At 37.4% G+C, this 25,157-nt stretch overlaps 1 protein-coding gene across 4 annotated transcripts in view; it reads right to left on the bottom strand.

Moving 5' to 3' along the window:
* The window catches only part of PARD3B (par-3 family cell polarity regulator beta), a 394,458-nt gene that overhangs the window by 207,981 nt on the left and 161,320 nt on the right, over positions 1-25,157 (bottom strand). For all 4 annotated transcript variants that reach the window (XM_041472994.1, XM_041472995.1, XM_041472996.1 and 1 more), the window contains 6 exons: positions 22,471-22,562; positions 12,410-12,496; positions 8,779-8,904; positions 3,898-4,253; positions 2,131-2,270; positions 1,202-1,330 (listed from right to left, as the gene is read on the bottom strand). In XM_041472994.1, coding sequence (XP_041328928.1) covers positions 1,202-1,330; positions 2,131-2,270; positions 3,898-4,253; positions 8,779-8,904; positions 12,410-12,496; positions 22,471-22,562 — 930 coding nt within the window. The remainder of the gene's footprint in view (positions 1-1,201; positions 1,331-2,130; positions 2,271-3,897; positions 4,254-8,778; positions 8,905-12,409; positions 12,497-22,470; positions 22,563-25,157) is intronic.

Raw genomic sequence — 25,157 nt, 5'->3', positions numbered from 1 at the left:
TCAGGGCTTACTTAGCAGAGCAATGCAATGACCAGCTTTGGCAATCACTGACAACAAATGCCTAGTTACAGGGTTGAAAACTGCCATTATGTTCCTTAAAAATTACACAATAAAAGAGAAAAATGGATACAAAAATAGTTTTGCTAAGACACTTCACAACTGCTCACAAGAAAAAGTGGCACAAGAGAAAAGACTCACATGAGAGAACCTGGAATGCCTCTCCAGCTCCCTATCCTGTCATGGGCAACCCTGACCTCAACAAGGCCCAACTGGCAACAGGGCAACAAGAGGAAAACTGTCAGCAATGTTCTGTGAGGAAACATAACGGAGTATTTCTGTAGAAGACCCTGACAACAGTCTAAAGGAAAAGCAAGAAGGCAGCATCTTAAGGAAAGGATGAAGGCGGTTTGTGTTCTTTGAAGGAGATAAAATGAGACAAAAGCAGGAAATGCTGTCCTTTCCTTATCCTGAGGACTTAATGAAAGGTCAAGTATAGCCATCAATCAAGATAAGGAAGAGGCAACCAAAGAAATGACCTTCTCTGAGGGGAAACAAGCATGTATCAGATAGCACTTTTACTCTGATGCAGTTCCTTATGTGAGAGAAAAGGGAAAACAGTTTCATGCCAGTGTTAATAAAAAACAAAAGTGAAAATTAAGCACTTGAGATGGAAAAAAGACAAGCAAAAGCCTATTAAGTCAAAGGCTAGCAGCCAAGGAAAAGCTTGCTTCCAAAATTTGTGAGGATTGCAGCAGAATTCTATTCGTCACCACTCATGCAGTTGGGCACCTGGCTTATGAGACATCTCCTGGGGGCAGCCACCCTCACTAGTTTGTCAGTGATAAGCTGCAGGCTCATTACATGCTCTTTAAATTTCTGGTTTAAAGCTTGTTGTTTTTCTGAAAGAGAATAACCCATTTTTAATTATGCTTGACCTCACACTTACAAAATTAATTTACAGTATTCCCTCGTGAGTTATGCTTATGCTGTCATTTTTGGGGATGAAAAATCAGATTGCGTGGAATTGCATCTATTGTAGATAAAAATCAAACATCCTCAAAAATCAAATAAATACTTCTTGGAAACAAGCCTTAATACTTCTTGGAGACAAGCCTTATGTGACTACCTTTTATTTCTTGGGCTAGTATTTAACCATGGAATTGTTTCAAAATCACTCTTTGGGAAAGAATAACAAGTTTACCAGCTCTCGAGGTAGAAAGGCCTCCTCCGGACGAGCCACAATCAGACAGACAGTCTCGCCTTGCTTTGTGCTTCTCAGCATAGCTACAAGCTCTTCCTGGGTCCTGCCAGTGATGTCCCGTCCATTCACCTATCAGCCACAAAAAAAACACCAAAAAAAACCAGAGGATGTCTTATCTCTGACTGCCTTTTAGCAGGTTTATTAGGTTCTCCTCACCTAAGGCAGGTGTCATTCAGTGACTGAGAGCAAAGAAGAATCCGCAACAGCTCCCATACTACCTCCCCCTCTGGCCCTACACAAATTACTTAACCTTTCTCCTCCTCATTTTCACCATCTGTTAAAGCAGCTCTGTAGTACTTACTTGCCTTGCAGGGGGTTTGTGAGGCTTAATTAGTTTGTAAAGCACTTTGAAGATGAAAAGTGCAGAAACAAGACCTTAGTATTAAAACTGTTTACCTTAAGAGCTTTTTGAGTTTAGTAAGTAGAAATAACCCATTAGATAATAAGATTGTAAGTCACAAGATATCTGAAAATTTTCAACAGAACGATTTGAGCAAAATTGCCTTAAAATGAGCACTTTACCAACTTGATATTAACTGGAGGTTTTTGGATGTGGCTGAAGAGGCAAGACATGTTTTGGTCCTAAATCAATACATTTATCTGCTTTAAAAACCAAGATCTTGTCAGGTTCCCCTTGCTCAAACAGTCCATGGACTCTTGTGAAAAGAACCATTTTTCCACCTCATGGTGTTAAGCACTTTTTGACAAACAAGTGGCATAGAAACTGGGAGAGTGACTTTTTTGTTTTTAAACCAAGGGCAAGAACTGTAGTTCCATTCATCAATAATATGTACGAGGAAATAGAAGATTTATGACAAAGCCAGCGATCAATTTTAAGCAATGCAAATACAAGGGATGTTTATCCTAACCTCCAGGATTCTGTCTCCTGACTGCAAACGACCATCTTTTACTGCTGCACCTTTTGGTAAAATATTCTTCACAAAGATTGGACCAGGACCATGTACGGAAGAGTCTCTGGTAACCACGGTGAAACCAAGTCCTTCTGGACCTAAAATGTCAGACAAAGAACTCACAACATAAATTTCAACATGTAAACGATGATCATTAAAAGTAAGCAAACAATGTCAGCAAGATATCCCAGAGACTCATTCACATTAACTTTAAAAAAAAGAAAGAAAACAAAAAGCTGTAAACATAAGTCAATCTTCTTCATGGTCTAGAAAAGTAGTCTGCTGATGTCCAAACACATACCCAAACCCTCTTACAACAGCTACAGATGGAAATATTTGGGTAAGCACATAATAATAAAAAACAAGAAAGAACTCTTTTTAAAGCATTTATGTTTTCTATAGGTCACTACAATATTAGTCTTCACTTTAATGTCAATCATTTTTCGTGGAATCAGAACAATTGGAATTGTTTATAAGCATAAATATAATTTAGCAGGCTTTACTGAAATTTGGTAAATAGGAAAAATATCACATGATTTGAATGCAAAACTTGATGATGTGCTGCTCAGAAAGGACAAAGTGGTATTTCTAAGCTTCCATTAAGGAATTTGTTTGCTGCTTAGAAATAAACAACCTCAAGTGTTAACAGATATGCTATAAAAAGTAATTAGGGAGTAAAATAAATATTAGCAGGTATTGCTTATAAGCCACTAAAATCACCAGGAATAGCAGAGTCCATAAAAATCTTTTTATATTGAGCGGTATTTCTACCCATGTGATAGTTTTCAAAGATATCATCATGTCAGTATCACATTGCTATAATTTCTAAAAATATAAATGCTGAAAAATCAAAAGCGTTAGATCTAGAAAGGGGACATTCTTAAGTGGGTTTTATTAACACAAAGCTGAAGACTTCAGAAGTAAAAAGAGTGATTTAAGTAAAGAAACAACAAAAATTAAGAAATGAGAGTTTGATTACATTCATAATGTGTTGTAAGAATGAAGTTACAGACAGTTTTCAAACGCGCCACTTCTAGGATCAAATTTTACTCTCAGCTAAATCAGAGACAAATCAAATAGAAAATTTAAATGCTAATTGGAAATTTCTTAGGCACATTTTACTACATGTTCCTAAATCTGTTATTCCATCCAAAGACAGACAGCTGCATGGTGCAGTAATTAAAGACATACAGACAAATTTGGCCTTCTGACAGCTGAATAAATATGATTTAAAAAAAGAGAAAGGTTTGCAGAAAATAAAAACGGGAAAGACAGGTACATCTGTGGTCAAACTCTTGGAAGACATGAAACAGAGCAAAGTAGATTTTTAAACATATCTTTAAAAGAATGTCATAACACTGTTGAGGTCAATTAGCAGGTTAAATAAAATAATAAAGGTCACCAGCAAACAGTTCAAACTTTTATTCTATACTTGTGCAAAGACTGAACTATCTCTTAACATCACTTGTTGCTAATGGAATTGCTTCCACAGTCAGTAACAGAGATGTCCTAATCAGTAAATCTGGATAACATACATACAAAATGTATGAGGAAGTCCACTGTAGAAAACATTACTGTTTACACTGCTATACCTTTTCAAAGTTTTGGAACTTTTAAATGATAAATAACTTGCTTGTATTTTCAATGTCACTGGTTAAACTAAAAGTTAAGGTATCACTATAGAGAACATGATTCTGAATTAATCATACCATCCCAAAGACTTACCTTTTTTTAGGTCTATCTTTATTTTCTTTGCATTTCTCTTATTTCCAAAGCCCATCAGTGGAGACAGTGAGGGAGAAGAAGGCTTTCTACCCAGACGTGGGAGGTTGGGGCTCTTAGCTTGTTGCAGTGCTCCCTGTACACCTGACTCCAAGATTGCTCCAGAAATATTAATTGTTTTCACAGCAGGCTTTGGATGAAGAGGAGGTGGAATTTTTGTTTTTGTAACTCCTTCTTCATTATTCAGAATACAAAGAGGAGCAATAGCAGACTTCTCATACTGTTCTCGGTTATATGGAGGAAGGACTTCCAAGATGACACTTTGAAATTTCATTGCCTGACGGAAGATGTCCTGAGCCCTTTAAAAGAAAGGTATGAAAATTCATGTAACAAACAAGAAAATGTGGGCAAAATTTGAAGTTGTGTACAGAGAATAAGATGAAAGTTTACCTTATGTTCACATCTACAGCATGCCTTTTTTAGACAAGTACACATGAAATAAGATTTCAAAACTACAGCATTTCCTTACATTTCAAGGAGGAGCAGCATATCTGTTGGAATTCCTAAGCTGCTACGAAAACATAGCCAGAATAAACTGATGAATGCATTTCTTCATGCAGAGCATCAGAAAGGGAAGGTCTGATGGCAAAAGACTGATGAAGGTACAGCTTGCTGCTTTTTTCAAGTGCTTGTCTGTTATGTATTTTCTTGTTGGCATAGAGGCACACTGAGCACTCATTACCAATTGTTCTGGTGAATACATCTACTCCAAGCAGGCTCAACTCTACATTTTTTCCAAATCCTAATTGCTCCTCAGATTCCTTTGTAATCCCTAATACAGCTGCTGGTTGATTCCACAGCAATAAAATAGGATGAGGGCATGGGATACATAAGACTCTAGGAAAAAAAAACCCTGGTGATCAAAATGGTGCAATTATTTATGCTTCTATATAAATGGATAAATAAATAGGTTGATATTACTCACATCTTTCAAGCAGTAATCTTTTCTGAAGGTTCTGGATATGCAGACTTCACATAATCAGTGTTTTTATAGATGTGCTCAAATACAACACCAGAAACTGTTTTAGTTTCAAATGCAACACCAGAAACTGTTCCATTTAATGGAACTAGTCTCCTTGATACTGATAGAGCAATGGAGAATGGTTTTAAACTAAAGAGCAAGATTTAGGTCAGACGTTAAGAACAAATTCTTTACTCAGAGGGTAGTGAGGTACTTGAACATGATGTCCAGAAAAGCTGCAGATGCCTCATCCTTGGCAACGTTCAAGGCCAGGCTGGATGGGGCCCTGAACAACCTGATCTAGTGGGTGACATCCCTGTCCATGCCTGTGGGGTTGGAATGAGATGATCTTTAAGGTCCCTTCCAACCCAGATCTTTCTATAATTCTGTGAACTGATACCATGGTAACGATACCGTGCTCAGATTCCTGTGCACTGTAGGGCAATTAAGACAAGCTGGCCAAAAGTACTGTTCATAAAGCCTTCGCTGGATTTTGAATAACCTGTAGATTTGGTCAATCAAGCCATGTTACAAACCTTAGATTCTAAAGGAACAAAGGAGACTTCCCTCTTTCTATGCTTTACTCTCCTACCTTCTGTTGAAGTGGACAGATTTTCTTCCATACTGCAGAAGACCACTTGAGTACAAACAGAAGAATGCTGAAGAGCATTTTGAGAAAGAAAAACTGAAAATTTCTGCTTAGCTCAACTGAGGCAAGAGGGGAAGTAATGGCTACATTAAATTTTAAATAAATCATGGAGTCCTTCTAAGAACGTTGTACTTATCTCCTACGCTTCTGTGATGTGTTTGTCAGTCTGAGTAAGTATTTTGCTCAAGTCTTGGCTTTGGATTTACACTCAGTTATGTAACAGGAATCAACGTTGAAAGTACTTATGAAATAATTTTTTTTTTACACTGACACAGGAAGGAAGCCACTGCAAATATAAATGTCTTGAAAACACACCTACTGCTTTCCCAGATGAACAGAGCTGCACAGTATGTCCACCTTGCAACTGTAGGTGGAAAAGAGGAAAAGAGACTGTTTTAAGAGGGTTTTCTGTAGCATGAAGACATTGAAGTCAGGGGTCAGTCTCAATGCTGTGGGAAAGAACCATCCTTGCCCCACTGAGTGCATGAGCATCAAGAGTCAGAATAGCAACATTCACTGACAGGCGATGCTGCCAGAGAGAAACCTCAAACTTGGAAAAGAAAGGCAGCAGGGAGAATGTTGTAGAGAGGCATTCTTTTAGTATCACCCTCAAGGGTTCTGCTTCAGAGCTGTAACAGACTGGGCCCCAGCGTCTCTGCACAAGTTATAGGCTATCCACTCACTTATAGCCTGTCAAAGTTCTCAAGGACAGACCATACCCTGATAGTAGAAACCATGGAACACTTCCAGCATAATGGATGTAAAATGTTAACTGTGTTTCTTTCACACCCCATCTTCATCCTTGTAAGTAGCCACTTGGTCATATGTTACAAAGTAATTTAATAACTCACTTTCAAAAGGCTAATATTTAAAATATATGCAAGAGAAAACATAAGATCTCCTTCAAACAAAAATTAGTGGAAATCACTCAAGACATCCTATGGGAAAGTCTAAATGCAGTCTTCAGGGGCAAAATAACTGGCTGCACTTCAAAGGGAAAAAATAATGAATGGAGAAATTTATATTTCTTGAGACCCCAAGTGCATACTTTAAAGAAGTAAGGGAGTCAGTTAAAAGAGGTGCTAGAAACTCTGCAGCACAACAGAATGTAATTGAATAGATTAGCAGCAAATGAAAAAGTAGACCAACAGTCCCAATATATAGCTATTATAAACTTGGGAATACAGAAAGTAGGCTGCTGCTGCTACAGCTGCAGAAGAAGCAATTGTCAGGAGCAATACTAGAAAGTCTCTGCTGAAATTAGAAAGAGACAGCATGTAACAGTCTAAGTGTTAAAACAGTTTTTACAAGGGTTATGAAGAAATGTCAATTTGAACGTAGCCAACAGATTTTCCTCTCAAAGGAGAATCTCATTGTTATTTCTGGGTCAACAGTCATTAGAAAAATACTTTGTTGTATCTTTTACAATTAGTGGATTTCTGTAACTTTGACTTCTGTCAGGGTAGTGCAGTTACGTCAGGCAAGATGAAAACTAAAAGGTGTGCTCACGGAGATTAGTTTCAGCCTGGAGTCTTTATTTAGCTATTCTCCACAGCCAGGGAAGAGACATGATGTAGAAAGGTATTTTGGAAATTAATTCAGCAGAACAATGCAAGACTTGGGAATAGGCTAGAGCTCATCTAAAATGTTCTCCCCAGTCCCCAGACACTGAGCCCTCAATACCTGTATTTTTTCCTCAATTGCCACTGCAACCACACTACTTGGTTTTGTAACATAAGGAAACTTAGCCCAACAAAATTAGGCTCTGCTCTGAGTTGCCTTTAAGTCACTTTTCTCTCACAATAATAGAGAGAAAGAGTCTAACAAGACTGATCTCTTTAAGCTAACTCTTATGATAAATAGTCCTTCCAACTCCCAAAACTTTACACAAGCTTTTAGAAAGTGTCCTGCATGTTGCATTTTGAAGGAAAGCCTGACAGAGAACTAGAAAATTTCCTGAAGTATTTCTAACTGCCCCAAAATCTAGTAATCTTACAGAAAAACATGCAGAGTCCTCCACAAACACCTCATGTGCTGAAAACCTCTGGAGATCTAGTTACACTCAGAAGAAAACAGAGATGAGACAACACATTGTAAAGAAAGGATCACATAGGATTTTGAAAAGAGGGGTTTTGATCCAAGCTAAACCTTATTTGCTAAATTTCATTACAAAACTGCACAGTGGGGCAATGAATGTTTTAATAAGATACCAAGAATTATGTTCTGCTAAAATTGATATCTTATTTAGGAATTTGCATGGATGGAAGAGAATGGCCCGTACAGAGCCATTCTGTAAAAGCAAAGTGCTCTTACCACTAAATATGCAGAAAGCTGTAACTGAAAAGCTATCAGAAGGAAAAAAAGCAGTCTCAGAAACAAGAATACCTATGCTACAGAACTACACTGGTTTCATGAAAACTTATTTTGCAAATATTTATTCCTAACTGTGAAATTAATGTATTTGATTTTAGTCTAGAAGCCTTGAACATTTGGCTTACTGTTTAGAAAGTTAAGCCTCGACTCCCTTGACATCTCAATAGGTTTTTGTTATATTATAAACAATCACTCAGTTGTCTAAACATATGGATTGAGAGCAAAAACAAATTATTATTTAATTACTACAGCAAATATCTGTGAAATTTGAGAGGCTATTCTTTTGTGCAACAATGCCACATTAATCCATAGATGATCAAAACAACGTGTTAAAAATATTTGAGATAGATAATAAATGTCAACAGACTTTTAATGAAAGTCATAAGAAGTGAGACTTTCCATTTAGCTCAAGTAATCATAGCCTGACAGTAGAAGTATTTTTTAAAAAAATTAATGCTCAAAAAGCTGCAGCACAATAAAAAAATCTTATTTCATTTGCAAAAGAACATTAAAAACCATGCTGTGATGTTGACTCATTCTGAAGGCCTTATGAAAAAAAGAATTACAAAGAGAATATGGTAAAAGTAATAGAAGAACTAAAAAGGGAAGATAGCAACTACAAAACTTAATGCTATTAAATTACGTCAGCACAATAAGTTCACTAAAACTCCTCAAATTTCACCTTATTTGGAGGTTTCAGAAAGAAAATTATGATGTTTCTGTCACATATCAATTTTATAGGCATTTGTTCTGAAATAAGTATTAATCCCTTTGCAAACCACTTAAACACAGCACTGTATAAAATCCTGACTAGTTGAAAGTATTATAAACCAGCACTTACTGTGCAAAGGTTTTATCTGTAAGGTCCACATGGTTTATCTTCACAATGCATTCATTTTCATGGAAAAGACCATCACGCCTAGATCTGCTGTTTTCCTCAATACCACGGATGAAGAGTCCCAGCATCCTAAAAAGCAAACCATAGGTGCAAACTATCCTTATTGTGTTGATACTAATTTGGAGAACTAAAAATAAATATTAATCTCTCCTGTGTATGAAATGATAGACTGCGTCTCTATCTATGAAGTGCTTAACCTAGAGGAGGTTTCAACTGACATATTAACGAAAAAGGCGGGATTCCAAAAAAAACCATGAAAAATTGCTGAACACTAATGCTTTACTGCTTGCAAGAACTTGGGGAGCATTAAGTCCTATAGGTCATACTTGGAGAAACAGAGGAAAACACCTAGATCCCTCTCCAGTTAAAAATGTCAGTATAGCTTATGCAATATTTTTCTGCCACAGCTCCAAATAAAAGCACAAACAGATTCAAAGTGATTTTCTACCTTGACTACAATAAAATAAACAGGAGTTAGAATGAGACCAAAAAATAACTGACTTTTCTACCTCTGAAAACATCTCTGAAATTTTCAGCTGCCAAAGCCCCTTGCTTTAATACAAGACAGCAATACTACTCATTCATGTGGCAAGACAGCAGCAGCTCCCCTGCTCTCTGTTAACACCCAAGCTCTCTGTTAACCAGTTAAGTGCAAGTGAAAATGGAGGTGCAGCACAGAATAATGCAACAAGAGAGCCAGTGTTTTTTTGCAGTGGTGCAAAATTTCAGCGTTGATAACTCTGCTGGGGGTGCTAGGCTAATCCTGACCTACCTGGAACACCACAAACTATAATTCAACATAGCTATATCCAGTGATACCACTACAGTGTCCGAAAAATCCTAACAACTGTGAGTTTATGAAGAACTTCTATAATCAATCTTTGTCCACTAAATTTCAATACCACTTCAGCATCAAAGATGGTCATCAAAGATGACCTTTAGAGACCATTTTCTATTGGTTATACTCCATAAAATATTAATGTGCAATTTTCAATGTGCCAGCACTCCATTCACAAAGCAGCAGTCCTGTATTTTTGTCTCAGATTCATGACTGCCCCTCATATTTAAGTCCATTCAACAGACTCACAGTATTAACTAATTAAAGTGACACTATATTCACTGAGCATCCGATTTTAGATTTATTGTCTAAGAACAATAAAAAATTTGTACTTCTGTCCTATCAATTACTAAGTGAAAAACTGGTTCCTATTGAATATTAGTTCTTTGCAGTGTTTAACAGAAAAAAGTGATTTTATAGCACAAAAATTCTCTTGTAAAAGGTGTTATCCTTCCCAAAGGATTAAAAAGGGTAGTGATGGTGAGGGGCCACAGTCCTTTTGATGACATCTAACTAGTGGCAATCAAAAACCTTAACCGTAAGAACTAACTAAATACAACTATGCCAAAATGCAAACCAGCAAAAGTACAGAAAGAAATAAAATTACAAATTAAGCTGGTTGCCCACTAATCCTGTGTGCTTGGATACTGCATTCATATATGCAATAGGATTGCCTACTTGTCAGAAACTTGTGTGTGCTGTAGTGCTCGCGTGCCTTGAGTTAGGTAGACTGAGGCAGCTTGAATTCATTCCTCCATTACTTTCTTCACAGCCTAAATTTTAGCATTTTAATGCACTATTAAATTTTAATTTCTTGTTTTTAATGATATTTAAGTGCAAAAGAAAGGGAAGAAAATATTTCTATTACTTTTGTAGTTCCTGTATAAACTAAGACTTGGTAAATTCATATGATGTTTTAATGACCTGTAGAAAAACTTTGGCCTGCAGCAGCACCATGCTAAAGCCAGCATTACCTTATTAGAAGATAACTTTACAATTGAAATACCAGATCCAGTTAGGGCCAGCATGTCCTCATAAATTCTATCATGTCACCAAAAGAAATACAAGATGCTCTTCTGTACTTTCTCATGTTATGAGTTATGATTTATACTCTCATCTCAGCCTCGATGAAAAAAGAGGGTCAAGTCCAGTGCTTTAACAAAGGCATTAGTACAGTTCTGCCAAGAACTGTCTTAAAGTGTAAAGACAACTACCTAAACCAGTAGCTCATCTGTCAAAGACCTCCTCTACTCCAGCAGATCCCCAAAAGCATTTCTAAGTAAGGACATATTAACATGAATACAACATAGACCAAGAACACTTCTTGCAGGTCTTTAAAAGCTGCTCTCAACACAGTGATACTTGAGTACAAAACTGCATTTCGGTCACAATTATTGATTTTAATAGCTTGCAATTTCATCAAATTTGTTTTACTGTTTTACCTTGAATTACGGTGTACGCACTACAACCTTTATGGCATGCCTATATCAAAGAGCTCCGGTCTGCATATCAGAATGGGTAACAAACACAAGGGGCTTTCTCAAGACAAACAGGCAGCCCACAAAGCCAAGGACACAACTTGGATCTCTGACAGTTGCCATTTAAGACCAACTTTCTTCTTGAGATAGTGATGCCATTTTTACAGGCAGCAGATGGACATCTATTTTCCCTTTTGGTAAATAAAACAATCTGAATTAATTTGGGTTCACTTACAAACTCAGGTCTTGCCAAGAAAACAGACCTTTACAAGGTAATTCAATCCTTCACATTCTCTGTCCTACATGAAAGATGACAAGTAAAGAAACATTTAAGAATTAGACAATTTTTTACTTTTGCAATCATTGGCTTTGTGTAACAGGCAGCCATTTTACTATAAAGCAGTGTCATTTATGGCTCTGGCAATTTCCCATCTCTTATTCACGGCTGCCAGTATCAAATTAACTCTCTGGCTAAGCCTCTGTATGTCAAATTTCAGCCTAGATATTTTTTTTAACACATCCTAGTTACATAGCTTGGAAAACAGCTATAATGAAAATGCTGACACAGTCTTAACTACAGCACATCAATATGAGCACGCTGCTATAATAGGCTTTTGTGATCTCGATGGACTTTGTTAAATCATTTATAATTAAAGTAATTGTATTGTGACAAAGAAAGGTTCATGGTATAGAGCACATTTTGTAAATGCTATGCAATCAAATCTGAGAGATGCCTTGAGAAGTATGAGGTATGAGGAGGCAAGCAGTTTCTTTGACTCTTGTCCTGGTATGTCACTAAGGAAGAGCCTATGCAGAGATATTCAATTAGGAAAAACAAAACACCAAACAAAAACAAACAAGCCCACAACAGCACAAGAAAACCAGCCCAATACCACACAAAACTACTGACTCCAGTTTACCATTCAGAGAATAAAACCAGAGACAATGAAAAGGGCATATATGAACAAAGATGTTAGTATGGACTGAAAGCAACTGGACACGGCACTTCATGCCATGGTCTAGTTGACAAGATGGAGATTAGTCAAAGGTTGGACTCAAGTATCTTTGACGTCTCTTCCAACCTAAATGATTCTATGGTTGCCTTACACAGAACTTGGACTAGTAAATATTTGGGTAATGGAAGAATGTCATAGACCAATTTTTGTTTTCCTTTAGGTAAATAGTAGGCATTTTAAGATAAGCACAACTGAAATCCTTTCATTAATATACTTCCTGAGCAATGCAGAAAATACCTTACCTTCCACTCAAGGATGAAAAAAAGGGCACTACATGTATTCCCAAGGGTCCACCTTCTCCAGAAATCTCCACCGTTTTTGTCATTTCACTAAAAAAGAACACATAGAAACAAATCTCACAAGCTTATTCAGAGAATTCTCCATATTAAAAACAAATTCCTGATTGATCAGATAGCAGAAAGGATAGAAAAAATACTTGCTTCAGAGCTCACTAATATATGAAAATAAAACAAAATGTAAAACAGCCATGAAATTCTTTAATTGTTTTAGATTAGCATTTGTGCTTTTTAAAAGGGAAAGTAATCAAATACTAGACATTTTCCTAAGTTAACCTTCAAGTAAATTAATTAGAATATTAAAGAATAAGATTTTAAGTGTGGAGAGACTTAATAATAAAAAAAAAAGTGGGGGGGCGGGGAAGGTTATTTTACATGTTCTTAATTTAAGCTCCATGTGAGTTGCTTCAATTTTCCTGTGCGGCCACATTATAAACACAAAGATCACACAGAAACGACATTGAGACTTTCAAGTCAAATCATATTTGACTTTATACACCGATTTCTTCCCTCAGTTGCATACAACCTCTCTGATGAACAAAGAACAAAACAAATTGTGATCAGTAGTGCAACTCAGCTCATTTTATCAAGAAGTTTCCTTCCTCTAACGCTGTTATTAAAAACCTCTGTATTATCTCTGACAGACTTACCCTGTTTCATGGCATGTACTGTTTCACTTCCTATTGACTATTTTACACTGTCAGCCTTACAGTGACCTTAACTCTATTTTGGGTGACCATGACTTGAAAAGGAAGGTACTTGAACTGGCTAGAACCTTAAAAAATTAGCAATGTCTGTATTCGAGCAGACCTTGTTCCTTCATTCCACAAGAGTGTCCATCTTCCAAAATACTCCCTCCCCTCCCATGGTACTGAACACCCCAGCACCCAGGACAAGTGGCCAGCAGCCAGCCCCTGGGCACACCCATTCAGAACACCCCAGTTGTGAGCTGTGTGCACTTGCCAGTCCTACCGCGTGTACAGAACACATGAAACTGAACCAAATGGCCACTTCAGATACTGCCCTGAGGTAAAGACTCAGTCTAACTGATCAAGTACAGACTGCTAGAGAGAAAGAGACTTCTGATCTTTCCCTGTGCACCAGATCTAGAGAGCACATGTTTGCTATATAAGAAGGCCCAGCCGACTCTTTACTACCACCCTGCCCTCACCACCTCAGATGATTTTTCCCTAGTACCACAATTTCCTCTGGCACCAGCTGACTGATCTTGCTGACCCATGGTCTTATGATCATTTGATTTGATGCAAGAATCAGTAAAAATGCACTGAAACCCATCAGGAATCTGCAATTGCCCTTGAAGTGGCAGCACAGTTACACCACATTAGGTACAACATGAACCCATGTGGCACAGCTAAGCCCTCTCACAAGGAGCACAATTACTGCAAATGACCTTAGACAAAATCTGGCATTGCTTCCTAAAAACACAGGAATATTTTTTTGTTGTTATGAACCTTTATCCAGTTGTACAATGATCAATGAGAAGCAATTTGCCCTAAATACAATAATTCTTAGCTTGATTGGCTAAATATAGAATAAGACTGGAAAATAAGTTTATACATTTTAATTTTTTTTTTAATTAGGGAACAGAGTGAGTTTTAGGGAGCTTTTTTTTTTTTGTAAACTGTTCTTCGAAAAATGCTGGCACTGTAATGAATTTATGTTCCCTAGATATTAAATGGAAAGACCCTGAATAACAAGCCACCACTGTCCCAATGTAACAGATTTACATGTTACTGTATTTATAAAACAGACACCACCAACAGGCATTTGTGGATTTTTCTTTCCTGCATTCACCCACTTAATTAATTGAATGGGGAAATCCTGACAAAATCTTCCTGTAAGATTTTTTAATATATTTTTTTCTGGTGAACCTGGTTAGAAAAGCTAATCAGTGTGGTTACCAAAAACCTCAACAATGCATGCATAGGAAATTAACTCCTCTTTCAGTTCCATCTTTTACTTCCTCCAATTCTCTTAACACACAAAGAAAGATAATTAAAGGGCTACTTTTATTGTCTTTTGAACTTCTACAGAATCAAAATGCATAAGTAAATTAAGCAGCCAAGCCCTTTAGATTCATAAAATAATGAGAAGTAGTGAATGAGCTTTCATTTGTACAGGGAAAATTTAAGTTACAGCTGTCCCCAAATAACCCTGTGCGCTCTAGGGAGGAGTTGTTTTCCTAAGCAACCGTAAGAAAGAGCAGGAATTTTTTTGAAAGCTATCACGACAGACAGGTGAGCTGTCATATTAAATCAATGCACTTACAGTTGTAAGTAGGCTGAAAGCCTACTTAAACATACAAACTTATTTTTAAACTGAACATGAAATCTACACACTAAGAAAAATAGGCTTCTTTGTGAAAACAAATAGCCCACATGCACATTCTATATTACTTTAAAAAATTTTGGTACATCCTAAAACTTATAGATGTTCTAGAGCACTAAATGTTCAGAATAAGAGCACACTCTGTATACATGTATTAAGAACTTGGAAATTATAATTTTAATTAAAAAATCCATTACTCTAAATAGACTTCTCAAACAAATGGGACTCTTAGTTACATCCGAGAAGAAAACAGCCTTTCACACCAACTTTCATGGACCTTTGAGGACATGTTATTTTTATATTATACCTATGAAAGCATGACAGTTAAAAATTTTTAAAACCAGAACATCTGGGATTTGATTTGGTTTTTTTCATTTGTTTAAGAACCTCAAAGATTAGAGATTCAGACACATTTGGTATCATTCACCTGTTCTGTCCCTCTTCAGGCAGGTTTAATCTGTCTACAAGGACAGCTGAACTCAGCACTGTCCTATTTCATGCTGGCTTACAGTTTATACTGTACTGGAGAAAGTACTCAGGAACAGGGCACGGCTGAGTGAGATTCTAAATAGGATGAGCTCTAAGAATACTAATTACTGAACTCTAAAGGCACATGGGACACACAGGTGCTAGGACTCTTCAGTTTGACAGAGCTAGGTTAAAAAAATTAAAGAAAGAAGTAGGAGAAAGCAGAATTACTGTCTTACAGGTTGATAGCTGTGACAACAAAGAATGTAATTTACAGAATTTTTGCAATATTCAACACATTTTAAAAACAAACACCTAAATAGGAAAAGAAAAAGTTCCAGAAGTTAGTAACCTACGTGTGACCTACTGCTCTTTGACATCTCCCCCACAGATCTTACATGCCTTTTGCAGTAAAAGAAAACATAAGTCTGGCCCATCAAATCAGTATAAAAGATCTGGAGTAAAATCCCTAGGTTGGGATGAGAGGCTGGGAGCATCGGTGAGTGATGCACAGAGGGAGCCTCAGTAGGCTGAGTATCTCCTGCTTGTTCTTCAAGGCGCAGACAGAACTCCTACCTCAGGAAATCCTGAAGAACCCAGTCTCTGTGTAATACACACAGATGCATTCTTATAGGAGTCAAAAAGACTGAACTGTAAAAAAGCCTTTATATTAGCAAAATTTCTCTGAAGTGCAAGGTTCACCCGAACCAGAAACACAGCACTCAGGGCTCTTTCAATGCATGCTGGCACCTCCCTTCCCCTTGCTGCACTGAAGGTACCTCAGGTCTCGCTCAGGGGAGAACACCTGTCCAGCATGACCTGATCCAAGATGCTATACTATTGATTTTTAACCTGAAGAGGCTGTCATCATTTACTATTTAAATTCTTCTTTGTTTGATATTATTGATTTCTGACAGATTCTTTACTGTCTATCACATTTGTCAACAAGGTTGCCTTGCATATTATTAAAAATGCTGATAAGTACTGTTCAGCAAAGAGATAGAGAAAGTATACACGAGTAGTGAGCATGGACAGCATTGGCAACATGGAAAGCAAAATGTAAATGGAGTGCTGCACATTTTGTTGTCATATTAAGTTGTGAATCTATCTGATCCTCAGATTTGCAGTGTCCTGGCTGTGGAATACTATAGCTCCCTCTCCTGAAACCTGTATTAAGAATTAGCAGTTTGTGAGTTACACAATGGGAAAAGATCTATTAGCTGGAAGCTTCTCTGCAGACAACCCAAGAATACTGAATAACCCATCCCAGCACTGAGCACACAGATGCCTAAAAGGGAACCCTCTCCAGAAAGAAATGTTACACGTTGCTGCAGCAAGACTGAGTTCACTGAGGTGCTTTGACCTTCCCCAGCTACAAACGCTTGGTAGAATTGCTCTTGGAGAATGCAGCAGGCACAGCCTAAAGCAGATTAATTGTTTTGCAACACAGTGAAGACAGTACCTCAGAAAAGCTGCTTACTGCATGGGTTACTGGGCAAAACTTGTCATCATGTGTATGTCACAAGAACCTACTGCTTGAGTAAACACAAAGTGTTTACCATTCCAGTGGCATTTTCCTTTACAATTTTAGTCATATTCAACACTTTCTCAAGCGTTTTTAAGAAAAGGTACAGATTAGTAAGATGCCATAGCTGGAAAAAATCTTTTAGTGCAGAATGTCAATGTTTCCCTTGCAAACAGAAAAGCACAGCTGATATTCTGAACATGCTATGTGGTGTTTTTATTGACCACAGCCAAGTAAAAGGCAAGTTACATGTCAGATGTAGATGTAGAGAGCTCACAGATGCAGTTATTAAGCTGTATCTCCTTGCTTATTCTTCACTTGCACCTCTAGTTCCATGCCTCTTCCTCCAATGCTGCCATTCCAGAAGAGAGAGAATTCATCAACAATAGGTGTTGACGTTTGATAGAAAGCCAAGGCCTACAGGGCATGTCAAATTCCTATAGGGCATTTTAAAGAGGAAGCATGCACACATTTATCCACATAAAGAGGCTGATGACTCTGCCATGTACTTTTTTCACATACTAAACCAACACAGGTAGTGATGATAATAAAGTATTGGTCCCCATTCATCCAGAGAAGGCTTCCAGAGTAATCAGCTAAACTAAACCTCTCATACTTCCCACCCACCTCCTACCCCTTTTCCACATATTTCCTTCCCTGTTTTCAACTAGGTGCTCAAACCTTTGATTAAAATGTCTTGAAAGTCCTGAAGAAGGAGGTGGAACTCAAGATGTTATGTAGTGGGATGAAAATCAGAACAATATCTAAATAGGGCTAGAAAGCACCCTACAAGGAGAAGAAAAAGCAACTCAGTGTGCAGGCAAGGGTAAGTTTTCCAGGTACAGTTAAGGAAACTGGTCGCTCTTTTATAAGAGACAGGAATAGAGCAGCTGCTCCATTCTACATAACACTAAACAAACTATCCACAAAGTTCAAATATTGACTACGAAATAATGTCACAATCTTCCAGTTTCAGGTTTGAAGAGGAAACAAACCACCTTCTCCTAACAAAAATGCATTAATCTAGTTATTCTAGACTTTTTTCCCCACTAAACTTAGTTAGTTCTCACAAGATTAATTCTGAAGTTTTAGAGAGAAATCAGACAGCCTGCAAGCACTGGAGCTTTGTGTCTTTTTTTCTTTAAATCAAATGGTTCCAATTCTCTTTTGTTAGACTAATGAAAGACACAGTAGGTTAAAAATAGGAAAACACAGGGAAGGAAAAAATGCTTCAGCTACACTTTAATTATGTATCTACAGTGCTTAAACCAAGGAACTGACCCTGACCTCTGCTAAAAAGAAGTGGGAAGACAGCAAAAGCGAACATAATGAAAACACATAATGAATTATCTATGCATAAATTACCCTTTGCATTCCAACTAATCCACTGCTATTAAGCTAAACATCCACTTCCAAGCAGATTTGTGTTTACTGTTCCTTAACACAGTAATTTTCACTGAGAAAAGCAAGCTTTTCAAAACCACTATGCCCATGTACAGTGTGCTAAGGAATTCAGTGCTTGAAGTTGTGACAAGTACCTACCTGATCATCTATAGAGTATCAAGACTCTGCTCTTACTATGAAAATCTTTCAGCCCTAGTATAGAACATGAAACACAGAGAAATAGAAAATTTTATACACTGAGGGCACTAGCTTGGCTTCCTTTACCCTGAACATCATCTTTATTTGCAAATCAACAACAAAAAAGCCACCTTCAGAATTTACAATAGGATTGCCATTATTTATTCTATTAAAAAACATTCCAATGACCCAATGTTTTAAGTCTCTCCTATAGTAAAGTTCAATTCTCAAAATGTCAAATCAAAATTTTCAGACTCCCAAGGGATACAGTCCTGAAAAGTTTCCCATTACTTCTGCAGTGAAAGGTTTTAAGAGAATCCAGGCAAAGGGACTTCCCATTAACAACTAAGAGGAGCCAAAACCCCTCCATACTGACACTCATTTACTCCATGCGCAACTGATTTCCCCTACTTAAACCAGCAAACTGACTTTCTTCAAATCACACAGCTTTACTGCTTGAGTGAGGAATGTAGAACAATCCAAGTCTGGATCTTAAAGTTCAACTGACTAGGCTTCTCAATCATGAAATATTAATCATGGTACTTTTTCTCTGCTTCCCTCTGAAATACCCATTATTGGCTGCAGTTAGAAAGGGACTCTGACCTCAGACAGGTTGGTGCTCTGATGAGAAGGCTCAGATCATTTTCTCAGGTGATGAGCTGCTATTTTGCTCAAGCATTATGGGCCTTAAAGCTTACCAAACGCAGTGACAGGAAGGAAAGCAGGGAAAGCAGCAGAGCCAGTAGGACTTTTCTTCCTTTGTCCACAGCATGGAGTAACTCACAATTATGCTGAAATACTACCTTTATTAACATCGCTTAATGTGGCTTACTTAAATGAAGGGTTAATGACCTGCTGGTCCCTCATGGACCTAACGACTTTAAAATACAACAAGAAAACCTGAACAAATCAGAGTTTTGAGTAACACTTTTTTCAGATAAGAGACAAATTAGATATTAAGATGCTTTTTTACTGCTTGTGAAAAAAACAGGCTTATTATTTAATATTATTTTATTAATAAAACCTTCCTTACTTACGTTCAATCAAATAAAGATAATTGAGACAGACAGATGGTCTCTAGTGACTCATTTCCCTTTATAAACCTTCTACTCCTAATGAAAACACTTTTGGAAAAACAGTTTAAAAAACTTGACTCACAAGAAAAGCCAAACAAAAATGAAATCACTGCTATAAATTTTTAATTCTTTGACTTTTGAAATTCCTATGAATTTCACAGAGCTACGAACTAACTTTGCTTTACAAAATACTGCATTCAGAACTTCTATCATGTTCACTGAAGAAAGTGGAATATTTTACAACTACTCAATATAATTCATAATTTTGATGAAAAATTCCTCATAGTACCCATCTCAATTCTTGCAGGTAAAACAGTCTTTTTAAAAACCTCCTCAGGACACAGAAACCATGAACAAGGCATATTTTGGTAAAATTACTCTACTGTGACTATGAAAAACTGCTCCTTTCTCTCCATTTCATTTTGATTTTTATTTGCTTGGTTGGTTTTTGCCAATGTTTTTCAGACAATGAAATCTCAGTCAAGATTAAGACAATTTATCTCAAAAAAAGAGAAAAAACAACTACTACCAGTGCAAAAAGGGACTTCCTTGGGAAGTCTTGGGAATACCCTCTTCTCCCTATCTGTTCAACACTTACTTGATTGATATTCTGGCACCAACCAAGCGGGTCCTATTCTACACTCTTTATCAATTTTCCTTCCATGTTCCTATGTCAAGATAGTTTGCAGTATTCAGCATAAATTGTAAGAGATCTAAAGAAACCTAAGCTTATTCTTGTCTGGTTTGTGACAGAGAAGATCTCGCCACTTCAGAAAACTGAACAGCTCTGAGAAGTATCACAAGGGGTTTTGTCATTGTCAATGTTTCCAAAAGCCACCAAATTATGAAGCAAACAAGTATCATAACCTCCTTCTGAAGGATCCCAAATGCAAGCAACAAATTGTTTAACTCGATAAACAATAATATGCTCTCAGAAAATTCCTAAGAGGACTTAGATAGTCTAAACCACCCAAGTAAAAGCATAAGGAAAACAGTAAATATGAAGAGAGTGTGCACAGAGCTTGATTAATCCCCATTACAAATTAACGGATCAAGAGACAAATGAGTGCATATATTTGGTGATGCATAATAATTACCTCAGGTGAAACAAGCTGTAGAAGTCTTTAGCAACATTCCACGAACAGAAAATACGCATTAGTGACTGAACTAAGTTCTATACCTGCATGATGAACACTAATCAGCAGGCGTGTGACTTAGAGGCCCAGCAGGTGCAGGGAAAGCTGGAAAAGCACTCCAGTTCCTTTTCATTATGAGACCATTCTAAAAATGTGTATCAGTATTGGCAGGCAGGAGAACGAATTACACAATGGCATAGGAACTGGGTGTCATGGAGGCCTTCAAGAGGGAGCAAAAAACCCAAAGAGATTGAGTTGAAAAACACAACTGTACCAAGGTGATAAAATTGCCCATGAAACTACTGAAATTATGACTCAAAGAACAAGAAAAACTGAGAAATTAATTCCCTTAAAAGGAAAAGACAAATTTTTATTTGTTTTGAAATGCTGTGAAAGGGAAGGTGATCCTTCTCCACAAATCCTGGCATGGCCCAGACCACCAGCAGTGTTCAAGTCCCTGCTCTTGCTAACTTCCCCACAGGTATGGGTTACATATTCCTGCCTCTTTCACAGACCCCATGTAGGTAAAATGGGAATATTAAGACTTGTTTTTTTCTCAGTTTGCAAGGATAAATGCTCTAAGATTAAGGCATGCAGATACTGTTTATTTCATGAGTTTTATCTTGTACTGTTTTGACAAACAACTATAAGCTTCAGAATTATAGCAAATAACTATCTGCCATCATTAAAATTGAAAGAGATTTAATTTTTCACATTTTAGCTGTCATGTAGAGGTTTGTCATGTAACACTTCTTAATTTAATTATACAATGTGCTATATATATATCTCAAGAGTTCTGCAACAAACATAAAACAATGGACAAAGTACTGAATTCCTCCACCTACTCAGAAAGGTGACTTCAGCACAACCTGAATCACCAGTCAAAACTGAAATTTAAGCTTATGATGAAAACCAGCAGCATGAAAATACTCCAACACCACTGAGGATCTGGCCAACTTACTCTTTGAAACTATGGCACCCTGGCTTGATAATTTAGTGTAACAAATGCTATCTACAAAACCATTATTTTTTCAATTTCATTTCAGCCATTTAGAATTTTTCCTTTGATTTCAGGAACAATAAACATTGTTACTCATTACTGAACCTCTTGAGAACACCTAACTTCCTCTCCTCTTGTTTCAGCTACGCAGCTCTCGAGTTTTATTCCATTGGTTTCCAATGTAGATTACATATTTACCTAAGTGTTGTTCAAAATTTAGACTGGTTAAAATAAAAGTTATTTCCTAAAATGTCAATGGGACCATGACCACATTCAGATACAACAGCACAGACTAGTTTGTTATAACTGAAAAGAATAAAAGGATTTATTCCACCTTGTTTCTTTAGTTAAGAAATGCACAGGGAAATATTGCAAATATTAACAATGGTTTACACTGCATGTAAGCACAGATACAAAATCTACTACAGGATACAGCAAAGTAATAACTTTACCACTCAATACTGGAGCTGACACTTAAAGGAGATAATTTTAGGATTATATGGTTCAGTTAAATAGTTATTTATTGAGATATAATATATGATGTACAAATATCCTCTATCTTAAGACATGAAACACTTGCAGGACTGAATAGAAACCAAAACCCAGATTTCCCCTTTACCCTTATACTACAAACAGCACAAAAAAATCATTCATATTCATCAACAAGGGTAAGAGATTGTCATGCTCAAATAGGTGCTCTGGTATGTGAATCAAATGCAATTTTAGTGTGGGAAAGGCGGGAGGAGGAAGAGATCATGGTGATGAGAAGCACAGTGCAGAACCAGAGGTGCAGCTGGAATGAGAAGTCAGTCTTGTATTGCATAAATTGACAAACCACACTTGAGCCAGCATCAAACAGAAGATGTTCCTACCTGCTAGGGAGCCGGGCCCTCTGAGCCAACAGGAGTTCTGTGGGTCCAGTGAGGTTCATCTCCCCATCCTGAAAGGATGCCTGGGAAGCACCCTGTTGAGAGATTTCAAAGTGCATATTGAAACTATGTACATAATAATGCATATAGAACAATGCTGTGTTCGTATTTTTAAGTCTGTATTTGGAAGAGAAAGCCAGTCTTAAAATTACATCATCTCACTGACAGTGAGGACTAAAAGACCCAGGACGGATCACCTGTGACACAGCATTTGGAAAAACAGAAGGGTGTCTGAAGTCCTGCTCCTTGTGCCAGTCCCACCACCCTTCCACTGGAGAAGCTTAATGTTGTACTACGTGATGTAGTAAAATTGTACTGCTTTGCCTTCTTCTCTGCCTCTCTAACCTGAATACCATTCTCTGAGACACCTCCTTTCTCCCAAGAGATCACACAGACCTTGAGTAAACCAAACAGCTTTTTTTTTGTGCCCTATCCCTTGGCAGCGTTTATCTGGCAAAGACATATTTTCAGAGTAGCTTCCCAGAAAAAGAAATTATGCAGCCATTTGGACAATCAGGCACAAAAATACAGTGCACACAGAGTCCAGACACCAATGCTAAAGCTCTTGAAAACTATTATTTAACTTGCTTTTCGTGATCCTTGCACTCAACGTTTGCATTTTTTTCATACTGGGAGAGGGAAATAGTTACCAATGAGATAAGACCACTGTCAGCAGGTGATGTATTACCTTTAACATACTGTACTTCATCCCAACCCTTATGGCAATAATGTAAACAGAGCAAAATCCGTAACAAAGACCTTTTTTGGAGAGGTCACTTCTGTCAACTCTGCAACAGGAATAGAGTGGAAGACATAAATCTTCAGCTGTCAACACACTAAGAGAATTCAATCCAGAGCCTGATCTTAACTAGATAAAGGCTAAAGTTAATAATTATTTTTTTGTTTTCTTGCAGTGGTACAGTTTTCCAGTGTATACACTCGCCATATTAAGTTGTCTCAAGGCAAAAGGTAGCAATGCTATAAATTAATTTCAAAGAACAAAACCAACTCAATAGGTAATTTAATTTTCAATAAAAGTTCTACACCGGTTACCAGAAGTTTCAGCTTCTCTGAAAATATGAGGTTCTAAAGGTTTGGTGTTTCCAGTCCTTTAAAGATTTGTAGAACTTATTTTTAGTTTATAAGTATCAAGAGAGTTGGGGGCAAGTGCGTGTTGCCTTGCGCTTCAAAATCACGAGCAGCCTTGCAAGCAAATCCTTGAGATATAAACCAAGCTGGACCCTTTTTGGTTCACATGGTGCTTTTGAACCCATAATACTGGCCGTGATGCTCTTTATGTGTTCCTTAGAGCAGAAGCCAATGGGCTTGGCTTCAACTGCAAGACCAATATAGTTCACTCAAAGTGAACTTCTGTCACTAATAAAGAACCATTTTAAAAAGCTGTATATTGAGTATGTGCCATCTCTTCCAATCACATTTCACAGTGGAACCACATGTCAAGGAACAATTCTTGTTATATGAAGGATCTTCCATACTAATCTCATAACTCAAGAGTTCGACCTCAAGCAGTGCATTACCAACAGAAATCAGACACACAGCATTCCTATGTTAAAACTCCATCTTGACAAAAGCTTCAAAAAAAGTCTTGGTAGCAGCAGATGTTGGAAGCAGACAAACCCTTTAACAATAATGCTCCCAACAAAGCTAACCTTTGTTAGCCTGCCACTGAAAACACTGTTGCTACAAAGGCTCTTCTTTATGGAAAGTTAAATATAGCCATGCCATGAGCAGATTCAGGGTTGTGATTAACTAGACCCTTTTCTCCCAGACACTGGCTGCAACACAGTATATGACAGAGAACATGCTACTCATGCCTCAGAACTGTTTTGCCATCTGAAGCCTCCCTTGCAGTCTACACAAGCGACATAAGCTATGCTACTTCTCTGTTTCTGGGCTTTTGGTTACTGCTGTTTTTGCTGTGGTGAGATCACATCCATGCTTGTCCCTTATCTCCCAGTTCTTGGGAAACAGATTTCCCAGCAATGATAAACACAGAAGTTCAGGACACAATCTTGTATCTTGTTTCTGTTGACTGATTCAAAGACTTTTTACCAGAAAGAAAAAAATCTTAATCAGCAAGTATAATCCCACACGTCAATTTGCTGTGTGGCACAGCACAACATTGCTAAGAGCACAGTACACTTCAAGATAAGCATGAGGTCCTTACAGAAAGATGGCAGCAAACAGCTTTCTTTTCTGTTAAATGCCAGACCAGCAGAAAGTATCTTGAAGAAGAGGATTGTTATAGATACTAGAAATATCAGACCTTTGGAAGAGGTCTTCAAAAACAGATTTATAAACATGTCTCATATGTTTCAACACATGATCATTCCAGTGCCAGAAAATAATGGGGTAACCTTGAGAGGCACCTGAAAGTCATACACATCCCCATCTTAATCTTTCCACAAGATAAAACTTCCATGAGGAATTACAGGATGAAGTTTGGAATCCATAACACTTACAGCTTGCATTTTTTATTTCTTTTATTTATGGGTTTTTTTTGGGTTGGTGTGCTTGTTTGTTTATTGTGGTGTGGGGGTTTTGCTTGTTTAAATGAAAGGGTAAAAGCTTCTAAAGAAGAGTTATCTTCTCCTAACTGGAGAGAAGTA

Source organism: Pyrgilauda ruficollis, unplaced genomic scaffold (genome assembly GCF_017590135.1).
Source record: "Pyrgilauda ruficollis isolate IOZ18807 unplaced genomic scaffold, ASM1759013v1 scaffold3, whole genome shotgun sequence".
Classification (NCBI taxonomy): domain Eukaryota; kingdom Metazoa; phylum Chordata; class Aves; order Passeriformes; family Passeridae; genus Pyrgilauda; species Pyrgilauda ruficollis.
Note: the sequence above shows the minus strand (reverse complement) of the source record. Positions and strands in the feature narration are given on the sequence as shown.